The sequence below is a fragment of the Syngnathoides biaculeatus genome, chromosome 4 (assembly GCF_019802595.1).
Source record: "Syngnathoides biaculeatus isolate LvHL_M chromosome 4, ASM1980259v1, whole genome shotgun sequence".
Lineage (NCBI taxonomy): Eukaryota > Metazoa > Chordata > Actinopteri > Syngnathiformes > Syngnathidae > Syngnathoides > Syngnathoides biaculeatus.
This window is the reverse complement of record NC_084643.1, coordinates 34,747,996-34,760,074: the sequence shown is the minus strand read 5'-3', so window position 1 is coordinate 34,760,074 and position 12,079 is coordinate 34,747,996. Positions and strand designations below refer to the sequence as shown.

The following is a 12,079-nucleotide window of genomic DNA, read 5'->3' as shown; positions in this document are numbered from 1 at the left end:
TGTTAGCACGGTGGACCTTCCCCTCAAAGTGCTGACAATAATGAGGAATAAAGGGAACAATGACTCTTGGGATTCAAAAAATGTTTCCTCACAAACGCCATGGATGGCACAAAGGATGACATGTTGTGGGAGCAAGATGGGATCACTGTTCATGAATGCAGGAGACACCAGAACTGGACCAAGTCATCAATGATGAGTTTGATGGTGATGCACCAAAGATAGCTATGATGGATATTTTTTAGATTGGAGATGAGTCAGATGCTTCTTTTTGAAGGCTTGGCCAAGGATGTATATTGTCGTGGATAAACTGCACAATGCACAAATATTTTGTGCATGAATATTTAATGCAAAAAATGTGTGTGTTAAATACTGTAGTTTATTTATCTGAGTCTGTAATGTGTTTTCAACACTATTAATAAAATGTCATTCAGCATTTTTTTAGTTGGTTTAGGGATTCTGTTCTGACAATTGCAGGGACCAGGACAAGCGTATCCTGTTGCCTGTCCCAAGATAGATATAGATATATATCTATATATATTACTGTTGCATCAGTACACGGACAAAGAATATTATTAATGATGACATTTTGTAAAAAAAATACAAGTACAACAAATACAAACCTAGCAAAATAGAAATCGATAATTCCTAATATTTTGAGCATACGGATAGCAGCAAATTAGTGGTGCGCATTGTACATTGGTAGAAGGGTTTTCCTGGTTTTTTTTTTTTCAGGTCAACTTTGAGGGTGCGCATTATACTTCTCAACGCATTATACTTGAGAAATTACAGTACTGTCAAATGTGTGGCTTTTTTTAACAATGACACTACAACGCAATACATAGTGTGCTTTATGCTCTGTATATAGTCAATGTTTCATCTTGATTTTTTTAATATAGTACGGTATGTTCATCAAATAGTTTCACTTTTTAATGCATTTGAATTTAATCTTTTAGAGCTGTTTGTTTTGAAAAGAAATACAATTTTTATTTTATTTATGGACACACAGCATAAATTATCCAGTTGTGGCCTTAATCTTTTAGATGCTTACGGACATGAAGTTGGAAAATAAGTGGTCCCGAATGCTTTTGGGGTTATTATTATCTTTATACCCCATGCAGAAGGAGCTGTCAGGCCACAAGAACATCGTGGGCTACTTGGACTCTGCTGTCAACACCGTGTCGGACAGCGTGTGGGAGGTCCTCATCCTCATGGAGTACTGCAAAGGCACTTTGCGTCCACAAAATGATGACAGCGTGAACTGTTCCGGGGTGAGGGCTTAACTGTGTTGTTTTGGTGGCGTTGTGTTGTAGCGGGCCAGGTGGTGAAGCAAATGAACCTGCGTCTGAATGTGGGCTTCAGCGAGGCCGAGGTCCTCCACATCTTTTGTGACACGTGTGAGGCTGTGGCACGGCTGCACCAGTGCAAGACTCCCGTCATCCACCGGGACCTGAAGGTAAGCGGCCATAATCTGGTGCAGTTATTTATTACAACTACAGATGGCGGGTGAGGTATGTTAGTGATATACTTAAGACTAGTGCTAGACAATACACTGAGGAGTTTGACTCAATCAATATTTTGTTAATGTCGATATAGACAATGGGGCTCATCAGTTTTATGTTTTTTAGTCCGTGATGGCTGTTGTTACACCTAGACAACATAGAGGACATGGTAGTGAATAGCAACCAAGAAATAGTCCTAAAAAGAGCATGTACTGTAACGTCATTTGGAAACAATTGTAGTCTGCAAAATGTGTATGGATGATGTTGCAGTGTATGTAGTCAGGCATATGTGTAAAATCACTGGAAGATGAAGCCGTTTGTATGTATTAATGTATATGTCACACTAAAGTTTTGTTCCTGTAACATGCAGAAAACGGGGCTTTGAGCCATGAAGCAATCATGGTGGCAGTTGTAGAGCTCGTTTTTCTCTTCACTCTGTGAATGAGGCAGGAAGATGATAAGATGGTAGTTTGCTGGTAACAGATGAGATAGTCCTTTGAGGCGTGGTAATATTAGCTTTTAGAAGCTACCTTTATTATGTGAGCAATCAGACAAATACTTTAGTCAAAAATTTACAAGGTAGGCTTTTATTTATGGAGGGTTTTTTTTTTGTAAGTGTATCAGGGAGGGGTTTAATGGGTGAGGTGTTTATTGATAAATGGATGAGGGAGGTATTCATAAATGTATGAGGGAACTGAATTTAATGGAAACATAAATTTGCTTTGTCAGCATAAGACTTTCTAGATCATTCCAGCGCATCTATTTCTTCTTCTGCACCCCTGGTTCACTTCCTGCTTCCTTTTGGCAGCTCATGTTCTTATTTCCTTCCTTTGATGCTGAAACACCCAACGACCCTCCCACATGCTCCTCATTCTCCTCTCACAAACACACTTCAATGGCTAAGTGGCACATCTTTGAACCCTTCAGCTGTCCTACATCTGCAGATTAGATTTGAAAATGGCCACGAGCTAAATGACTGTGGATGGTTTGTGGAAGGGTTTTTTTTTTTTTTTTTTTTTGAAACTGAACTGGTTCAGGAGATTTTGTCTTGATTTCCGAATTTTGAACCACGAATTCTAGACTGTTTGATGCTAAATTGGCTACATTTTCTCTTTTTGTCATGCCCTAGCATGGTGATGTGATAATTTGCACTAAAACATGAAACTACTACAATAAGGAGCCCTCTCTACTTGGCGTCATGCAATTCGGAAGGCCTGTCCATCATGAATAGATTCACAAGAGCCTCAAAAAGACGCAAGATCTCTGCCATTTTAGTTTGAAGTGGCCATTTTAGGGAAAATTTTTGTTGGTTCCACAAAGACAAGCTACTCCAAGAAATTTAGAAAATTCTCAAAGCCAGCTTCATTTAGCAACATGAATTTATAAAGGTCTGTCATGAGTAGACCCACAAAAAAGCCTTAAGCAACAAAGTTGGAATAGACACAGGAAGTCAACCATTTTGCTTTGAAGCTGCCATTTTGGGGTAAGGTTTGGCTCTTTCTAGGGTTTCTACAAAGAAGAACTCATCCACGAGTATTTTGAAATTCAACCACTGAAGCTTGTTTTACTTGGCAACATAAAATTTGGAAGGCATGTCCATAATGAGTAGCCACACCAATAAAGTCACAAGAAGTCTGACGTTTTGGTTTGAAGCAGCCATTTTAGTGTCACGATTGGCTCGTTCTAGGGTTTCTATAAAGTTGAACTGCTCTAACAGTGCTTTTTTTGTTTGTTTTTTAGTTTAGCCCTCGTTAATAACAAAAATAAGCATTTTTATCAAGTGTGGACTAACAAAACCTCTCGAATCATGTCTGAAAAGATGCAAAAAGTATCCATTTTAGGGTTGTTTCTAGGTGAACTTCAAATCTGAATGCCTCCCAGAGCCGATGTATTCTAAATAGGCCTTTTTGCAAAGTTCACTTGAAATGAGTTCACTATTCTACCAATCTCATTTTACATTTTATGTTAGTACAGCATTATCTTAAATGTCACTGGCCAGAGCATGAGAATCAGAATCAGCTTTAATAGCCAAGTGTGTAAAAACCCACAAGGATTTTTTTTTTAACATATATCTATATATTAGTAATACTGATTGGACCAGCAGGACGTGAGGGAGTGTCCTAACATGGCACAAGGCAGAAAAATGAGTAGGTTCGCTGATCAAGAATTTAGTGACTTAATTGCCAGAGTGGAAAAAAATGCTCAAATGCCTGCTACTTTTGACTTTCATTGATCATTCATTGATTCATTATGTACACCCACATAATCTCATTCTATATAGATGCTTGCATACTCCATATTATAACCAACATTGGTATTCCTTGGCAGGTGGAGAACATCCTGCTAAATGACCAGGGCAGCTACGTGCTCTGTGACTTTGGCAGCGCCACCCACAAAGTTCTGCAACCGCACAAAGATGGTGTGACCGCTGTGGAGGACGAGATAAAGAAGTAAGTTCAATAAAGCTTAGAAAGCTACTGCAGTGAAGTATTTGTGGTAGTTTGAAAATGATTTCAAAGATGTCATTGAAGTTTGTCACAGGATTTCAGGATTTTTGAAAATTATGCAGAAAGACAGAAAACTGTCAAACGTATCACAATGACTTTCTAGCATGTTCCAGTAATTGCCTACCCTGATTTAGTAACCGTGAAAAAAGCAAGAGGCTTACAGTAAATGGGAGGCCAACTCGCTAGCTTACTAGAATGCGCCTTTTATGTGCACATGCACAGTGACACGTCAGAAAAGGCCAGGATTGGTCAGACCGACTGTTAGAAAATAGACGCGATCGACGTATTGGGCAAACCTGAATCAAGCAACGGGATGGATGATAGGCTGACGTGTTTCCCCCCAACCCGTCATGCGGTCACGCGATCAACTAAAACTTCCTTCGATTGCAGTTGACACCTTGAGCACCCCTGCTGTTCAGAATATGTACAGAACAACATACCATTACATCTCCTTCAGCCATGGACATTCTAATGCTTTGTACCCACCTGACATGTTTTGGGCATTTCATGCAATGTACCTACATAGAAAGTCAATGCAGTTTGGTTGGTTAGATGCGAATCATGTGGATGATTTGGGCACATGCAAATTTGCCTGAAGGCTCGAAGCTGGGATTACCTGAACCCGTCCGGGAAGTAATATTGTTGGCGCCTCGTGAAGGGGAAGCCCCTCCTTCTTTTGCTGAGTTTACCGCGCTGATGAAACGCATGCACTTTCAATGTGTCTAAACGTGTTACGCCAGCAAACACAAGCTCAGGTCCGCGAGGCGAAGCGATTATTCACATCTGGTGGGTATGTAGCATAAGAAGTCCAATTAACCCTTAAACACTAAACTTATTACACAAAAGTGTACATTTCTGGTGCTCTCTTTATCTAGTCAGCCATTTTTTCTATAGTTACTGTACAACCATGACATTTTTAAGAGAGCTATGTCCAGTAATTAGTAAGCTGGGTTATTAAAACCTCTTCATATCACTCAGCGTCTCCTACTTTTAAACCCACAGATACACGACTCTCTCGTACCGGGCGCCAGAGATGATTAATGTGTATGCAGGGAAAGCCATCACCACTAAGGCTGATATATGGGTAAGTGTTTGTGTGAGTCTGTTGTTGTAGAGCTGGTTTATCCCACCTGTGCGCCTCTTGCCGCTACTCTGCCCTGACAGGTTACACCTCTTACTCTTCGCGGCCTCAGCCTACCCTTGTTTACCTTAACTTCCCTCTGTCATTAAAAAAAAACATCTCTGACAAAAACAATGTCCCGGCACCATTTTCTCTCTTTTGAGGTAATGAGGCCCAGCTGAGCACTTTGCTTGACGTGAAGGTGAGAGAGTTTGGACTCCAGCCATTGTAAGGAGTGAGGGTTCAACTCATACTGTGACTAATTTATTACAGTGATGCCTTAATTGATGAGTTCAATTTCTTCTGTGACCAAGGTCGTAAGTCAGTTTGCTCGTATGTGATATCAGTTTTCCCCATTGGAATTAAAATGTTTGTTCCAGCCACCCAAAAAACACAATTTTTAATAAAGTACCATAGCAGTGTACATTATGAAACAAAAGAAAAGTTGAATTATGTACATACTGTATTTATAGTGTGTTGAATGTGTGCCCTCAAGAAGCATGCACAGTAGTACGACAGCAGACAGAAGAAAAGATGGACAATTGAGAATGCTTTTGAGACATCAGGACACTTTTTTTTTTTTTAAACAACTGTGGAAAGGTTGCGGAGTCCTCTAGCATTTAGGGCAGCTAGAATCCCCATTAAACCCTCTGTTAACCAAGCAGGGTTCCTGGTTATCTGAAATTGTACAACACTGGTCAATAATGGCAAATGCCAAGTCAGTAAATTGGAAAAGGGGCCCTAATGTACCATGTACAAAAATGCAACATGGGTCAACAGAGGGTTAGAGCAGTAGTCCAGTGGAATGACCATTGTACAAAGGAAGTCAGAACTTCAAGGAATGTATGCAGTTTAAAGTGACTAATCATGCGATAATCTGGGCCAATGTCCAGTGCAATGTGCAAATTGCACAGTCGATTTTGCAAGTTAGGCAGACGCTACTCTGGTATGAGAGGCTGGTATTGGTTGACAGATGTGTAGATGTTTCTCCAAAGCATGCATGTACGTTTCAGCATGAATGGTGCCTTCAAAGATCTGTAAAGTTACCCATGCCATTGGCACAAACACAGCCCCATACCATCACAGACGCTGGGTTTTGAGCTTTCCGTCCAGAACAATCTGGATGGTTCTTTTCCTCTTTGGCCCAGAGGACACGATATCCACAATTTCAAAAACAAATTGAAATGTGGACTTGTTGGACCACAGAACACTTTTCCACTTTGCATCAGTTCATCTTAGATGAGCTCAGGCCCAGAAAAGACAGTGGTGACAGTTTCTGGGTGTTGCTGATGAATGGCTTTCACTTTGCAAACGAGAGTTTTAAGTTTCACTTACAGATGTAATGCCACAGTGTTTTTATTGATATTGACTTTCTCAAGTTTTCCTGAGCCCATGTGGTGATCTTTATATAGTGTCAATTTTTGATGCAGTACCGCCTGAGGGATTGAAGGTCATGGGCATTCAATGTTGGTTTTCGGCCATGCCGCTTACATGCAGTTATTTCTCCAGATTCTCTGAACCTTTTGACCTTATAGACTGTAGATGATGAAAGGGAGGGAGTGTTTGTCAACCAAAATACCTGGAATGATGGTATTAAAGGCTGAACTAAAGTCTATGAGAATGATCCTGACGTAGTTCCCTTGGCGTTCCATGTGGCTCAGTGCAGTGTGGAGAGCTATTGTGATAGCATCCTCGGTGGACTGGTTTCCTCTGTAGTCAAACGGGTAGGGGTCGATTGAGGGAGGAAGTGAGCTCCTTATGTGGCGTGCAACAAGCCTCTCAAAGCACTTCATGATCACAGGTGTGAGTGCAAAAGTCCTGTAATCATTTAGACTGTCAATGGCTGCTTTCTTTGGGATTGGGATGATTGTTGCAGATTTCAGGAAGGAGGGAATGGTTGATTGTTGCAGGGATCTTTTGAAGATTTTTGTGAAAACACACATCTGATCAGCACAGGCCTTTAGTACCACCTGTCACAGCTTTTTTTTTTGGCTCGTGTTGCAGCCATAAAACTCAGTTTATGATTTGCTAAAAGCAAAATGTATCAGTTTGAACATTATTTTGTTTCTTTGTAGTGTATTCAATTAAATATAGGATAAACCTGATTTGCTAGTCATATATTCTGCTTTTATTTGTTTAGCCCAACGTCCCAACTTCATGGGAATTTGGTTTGTAAGACAAGGCAACTGTTCAGCAGCAACCACCCCCACCACCGCCTCCCTACTTCCTTTCAGCCGCCCCACCAGCACGTTCACTTCCTGTTCTATGTTTGGAGCGTGTGTCAACACGTACATTTGTTTATCAACTTGTTCAGTGCACAATAAGATATTTCCTCAAAGGCACCAGAAACCCTGAAGGGAGCTGGCTGATTCCAATGTGGTTTATCTCTAAACTGCAGTGTTAGCACATTTCAATGCATCATTTATAAGAAGCCTGCAGACTTGTTTGTTTGAATGGCCATATTGCTTTGGGTGTAAACTTGGCGCCTGGGTCCTTAGCTGAGTAACTAGGCAAATTAAATATATTTATAGAATGCATTTCATTCAGCTAGCTATCCTCTACTGAGAGAGGCAATAACTGTCCCCCGGCAATCAATCCAACCATTTTCTGAACCGCTTATCCTCACAAGGGTCCCATGAGTGCTTGAGCGTATCCCAGCTTTCATCGGGGAGGGGGTGGGGTACTCCCCGAACTGGTTGCCAGCCAATTGTAGGACACAGAGACAGACAACAGTCAGACTCTCAGTCACATCAAGGACCAATTTAGAGTCTTCAATAAATACATGTTTTTGGGATGTGGGAGAAAACCCACACCATGAATGAACCCTAGACCTCAGAACTACGAGCCCAAAGCTCTAACCAGTTGCTCTACCCTGCCGCCCCTGCAGTAATGTTCTTGGCATAATTTTGAAAATATGTAAATTCAGACAAATTTGCCAAACGTGTTCTGGAAGGGAATTTCTATAGGTTGGCAGCTCATGAGAACATGAGATTAATGTAAATTTCAGATAAATATAACGCAAGTGAATTTAAATGGCTGCCTTTCAATGAATTTATTTAATAAGGAAACAAAAATCTTAAATTGGAAATTAAAAAAAAATAACTTCGCTACTTGTCATGAATTTTTGGTTAAAATGTATGTAAAGTCTTCAAAGCACCTTGTGCTTATATTGTAGTTTTTTTTATGCTGAATTTGAATTTGAAATCCGTTATGAAGGAAACATTTCTATTTTTCAATTATCTACAAAATTGCTGAATTTGCCGGAATTACCTGAGCACACAGCGGAGAATCCTGAAAAGGGACGTGACATCAGAACGAGACATAAACATTGCTGCTGTCCGACTCCAATGTGAGAACGATGAGGAATTTTCTGGTAATTCGAGCGCTGAACATGATTCTTAAGAGTCCCATGAAGACTGAAGAATACGAGCTTTATAAAGCTGTTCAAGGTTATCAATTTGAGCCAGTTAGACAGAACACTCGTTCAAATGCAGACTAAATAGCTTTCAATGAAGATGCCGAGCCAGCAGTCAGACCCATGGAGGGTGAGCATTTAGTTAGGGTTCCCGGTTTGTATACGATATTATCCTGTTTTTCTAGTTGAGAATGGTCAAACGATTCGCTGTAATAAAACATATTTTTCACAACACAGAACGACACAATCTGCTTTCATTCAACCATGTCAACAGTGTTCAAATTTTTCAGTTAATAAATGATCAACATACCTTTGCACCTTGTCTTTTAACAAAAGTTCTGCGCAGTTTTGGGTTAGGTTTCTGGGGGGGAGATTCTGAGCTTGTCAGACTGTGTCCAGGTTCAGCGGCTGATCCAATTTCTCATTTGGTCCCTTTAGTACCACTGACCTGTTCAGGTGTCGGAGGTGCTAGGATGATGGGCACTGATCCAGGTTTTAACATTTAAAACCCATCTCAGATATGAGTCCACCAGTGAAAGAGTCCAGGGTGAAATATTCACTGTATATGAGAGAATACAGACTGGGTTTGGAAAAATTGACCTTTCCGACCTGTCAATCACTTGTACAATAATAGTCAATCAGATAGCCGCATTGTCTTAACCGCTGGTTTGACACGTCCCTCTCGCCGTATTGTCCCACAAGCAATGCTGGTTGTCAGTAGCGTGCGCTTGGAAAAGTTAATGTTATGAAGAAAATGGTCCTCAGATGCGCTTGGGGAACGTGCACTTCTGATGAAAGATATACTGCTTGGTTACAAGAGGCCCGGTTGATTCATTCCATCCATTCATCCAAAGCCTAAAATGCAGTTGACGAAGTGTCTACGATGGATGAAGGCTTGCAGAAGACCGCATGTACAACAAAATGTAAAGAATATCAGCAAACACAAGGCTGTATGTTAGAGGGGAAGTAAGGGAGAAGTAACTTCTCTGAGTTCGATTGAATTGTTATCAGTGCTTATACATTGCAGGAGAACAACTTTCACTTTGTTAGTGTATCACTAACCTGCTGAATGAAGTCTGTAATGTTTTATGCCGAAGAGTTGGGTTAGTGATTCCCGATGTCACACAAGAGAAATGTCTATTTGCCTATTTGGACCACATCAGACTTTTAAGACAGAGCACTGAGTTCAATTACGAGCCAAGTCAAATGAATACATCCGCTCACTAATAAAGACTATAATGATATTACTCGTAATCTTTCCAAGTAAAAAGTACTCACCCTGCTTTAGATGAGCATTATGATTCCACTATTTTATCCTGTTGGATTTCAATATAAACTTTGTGAAGTGTCAAACTTTTTTGCAACGATAGCCAACATTTCGCTGTAACTCTGACATTGCGTCCTGCTCCATCCCAAATCTTAATTCCGTTTACATATCCGTGCATGAAAGAGTTGAGAACTCTCTGCAGAACTCTCTTGGACAAGTCTGATGCATTTGGCAAAAAACATACCCCAATACTATCTGGAATACGTCAGAGGTAAACCACACGAAAAGGGGTGTTTGTCAGGTACGGGAAACTAGGTCAAAGTTCGCTAACTTTATTCATAAATACTTCTATTTTTCGGTAAAAACATAGAACAAGATAATGAATTTTATGGTAGGGTTAGGGTATATTTTTGTCTAGATAACTTTCACTTGAAAATTGACGTTAGGTCCACTTCAATTTTAACTGATCACACCCGAGCGTTGACTGCCAGTACTATTCAACAAAGAAATCCTTTAGACTGAATCACTCCCCAGAAAATCAAATCGGACAAAAGATTGAAAGAGCTCAGACAAAACGACACGATCCAACGAAATTCTGGAACAATAGGGAAATAATGTACTGTAATTTCTTTAAAATAATGCGCACATTTTTCCAAAAATATTTTCATAGAGTTAATAGAGTGCTTTACATTTAGGTATGGATGAAAAATGAAAAATACAATCACATTGTATAGTTGTATAGAGGTACATGGAGTGGTTTAAAAAAAAAAAAAAGTATACATATGCATTTCGATATGATATTCGATGTCTTATGTTACACATTATTTATTACGGTAATGTGCACCCCCAACCTGAACTCTATGACCTCCTTGGGGAGCTTGCATTTTATGATTGTTAGGGTAGCATGTTTGTTGCTACTGCACCAAAGATCAGGAACGACTGCCCGTGAGTTTGTTTCAACTTAAACCAAGACTAAAAAATGTCGACTACAACGGCTAGTTGTGCAGCTGCTTTTAAAAGAAATGTCATCACTCGTGCTGATGACGCCGCCAACACGGAAGTACCTCAATGGCTGGTGGGCTCAAAAAGCTCAAATTATGTAATACAAGAGTCATGGGCACGTTAAAAATTAAATGGGAGAGTGCACACAATTGAAATGGTCGCTTTTTTTTTTTAATTTGCCTATTACCCTCGTTTCTACGTAGTTTGAGCTCACATTGTTTTGATAGCCACCTGACACCATAGGAAACGTATGACGTCAGGTGGGCAAGAGGCTGCACTGTGGAACCAAAACTCTTGGGATTCAAAAAATGCTTCCCTACATACGCCATGGATGGGAGCAAAACAGGATCACTGTTCATGAATTCAGGAGGCACCAGAACCGGACCAAGTCACCAAAGGTAGCTATGATGTATATTTTTCAGATTGGAGATGAGCCAGATGTTGCTTTTGAAGTCTTGGCCAAGGATGTGTAATGTAGAGGATAAACTTCACTATGCGCAAATGTTTTGTGCAAAAAATATTTAAGTCAAATAGTGTTAAATATTTAAGACTGTAATATGTGTTTTCAACAGTATTAATAAAATGTTATGCCATTATTGAGCATTTATTGTGGTTGGTTGAGGGATTCTGTTCTGACAATTACAGGGACCAGGACAAAAGCGTGTGCTGTGGCCTGTAACGAGATTATATTATGGCACAATGATTATTGTTATCAATGATTGTTGTACAGACAGTTTTTTTGTAAAACAATACAAGTACAAACCTAACAAAATATAAATACTGATCATTCCCAATATTTTGAGCATATTAGTAGCGACAAATAAGTAGTGCTCATTGTACATTGGTAGAAAGGTTTTCCCGATTTATTTATTTATTTATTTTTAGGGTCAACTTTGGGGTGCGCATTATACTTCAGGATGCATTATAATTATACTCGAGAAATTACGGTAATTGAAGAGTTATAAAATCAATTCCAACGAACCATCGGGAGAGCCATTATCCTCACATGGCAAAAACTTGGAACAACCCTGGCGTACCCGACCTACAAAGATTACCCTAAGAGAACAGCACTGACTCATTCAGGATGGCACAAAGCAACTCACTACTTCGAGAGAACTGCAGTCCTCCCTTGCCTCAGTTACGATTTGTGTTCATGACCAATATTACCACAAACCCTTGAGTTGCAGTAATATTACTGAGTCACAGTACAAAAACAACATCCCAGCTGACTTGGAGCGAAATGCAGACTCCACCTTCAACTGGTCCCCG

At 40.1% G+C, this 12,079-nt stretch overlaps 1 protein-coding gene across 2 annotated transcripts in view; it reads left to right on the top strand.

Moving 5' to 3' along the window:
- bmp2k (BMP2 inducible kinase) overlaps positions 1–12,079 on the top strand; it is a 56,981-nt gene that overhangs the window by 24,697 nt on the left and 20,205 nt on the right. For both annotated transcript variants that reach the window (XM_061816629.1, XM_061816628.1), the window contains exons 3-6: positions 1,119–1,224; positions 1,311–1,453; positions 3,828–3,949; positions 5,009–5,090. In XM_061816629.1, the coding sequence (XP_061672613.1) occupies positions 1,119–1,224; positions 1,311–1,453; positions 3,828–3,949; positions 5,009–5,090 (453 nt within the window). The remainder of the gene's footprint in view (positions 1–1,118; positions 1,225–1,310; positions 1,454–3,827; positions 3,950–5,008; positions 5,091–12,079) is intronic.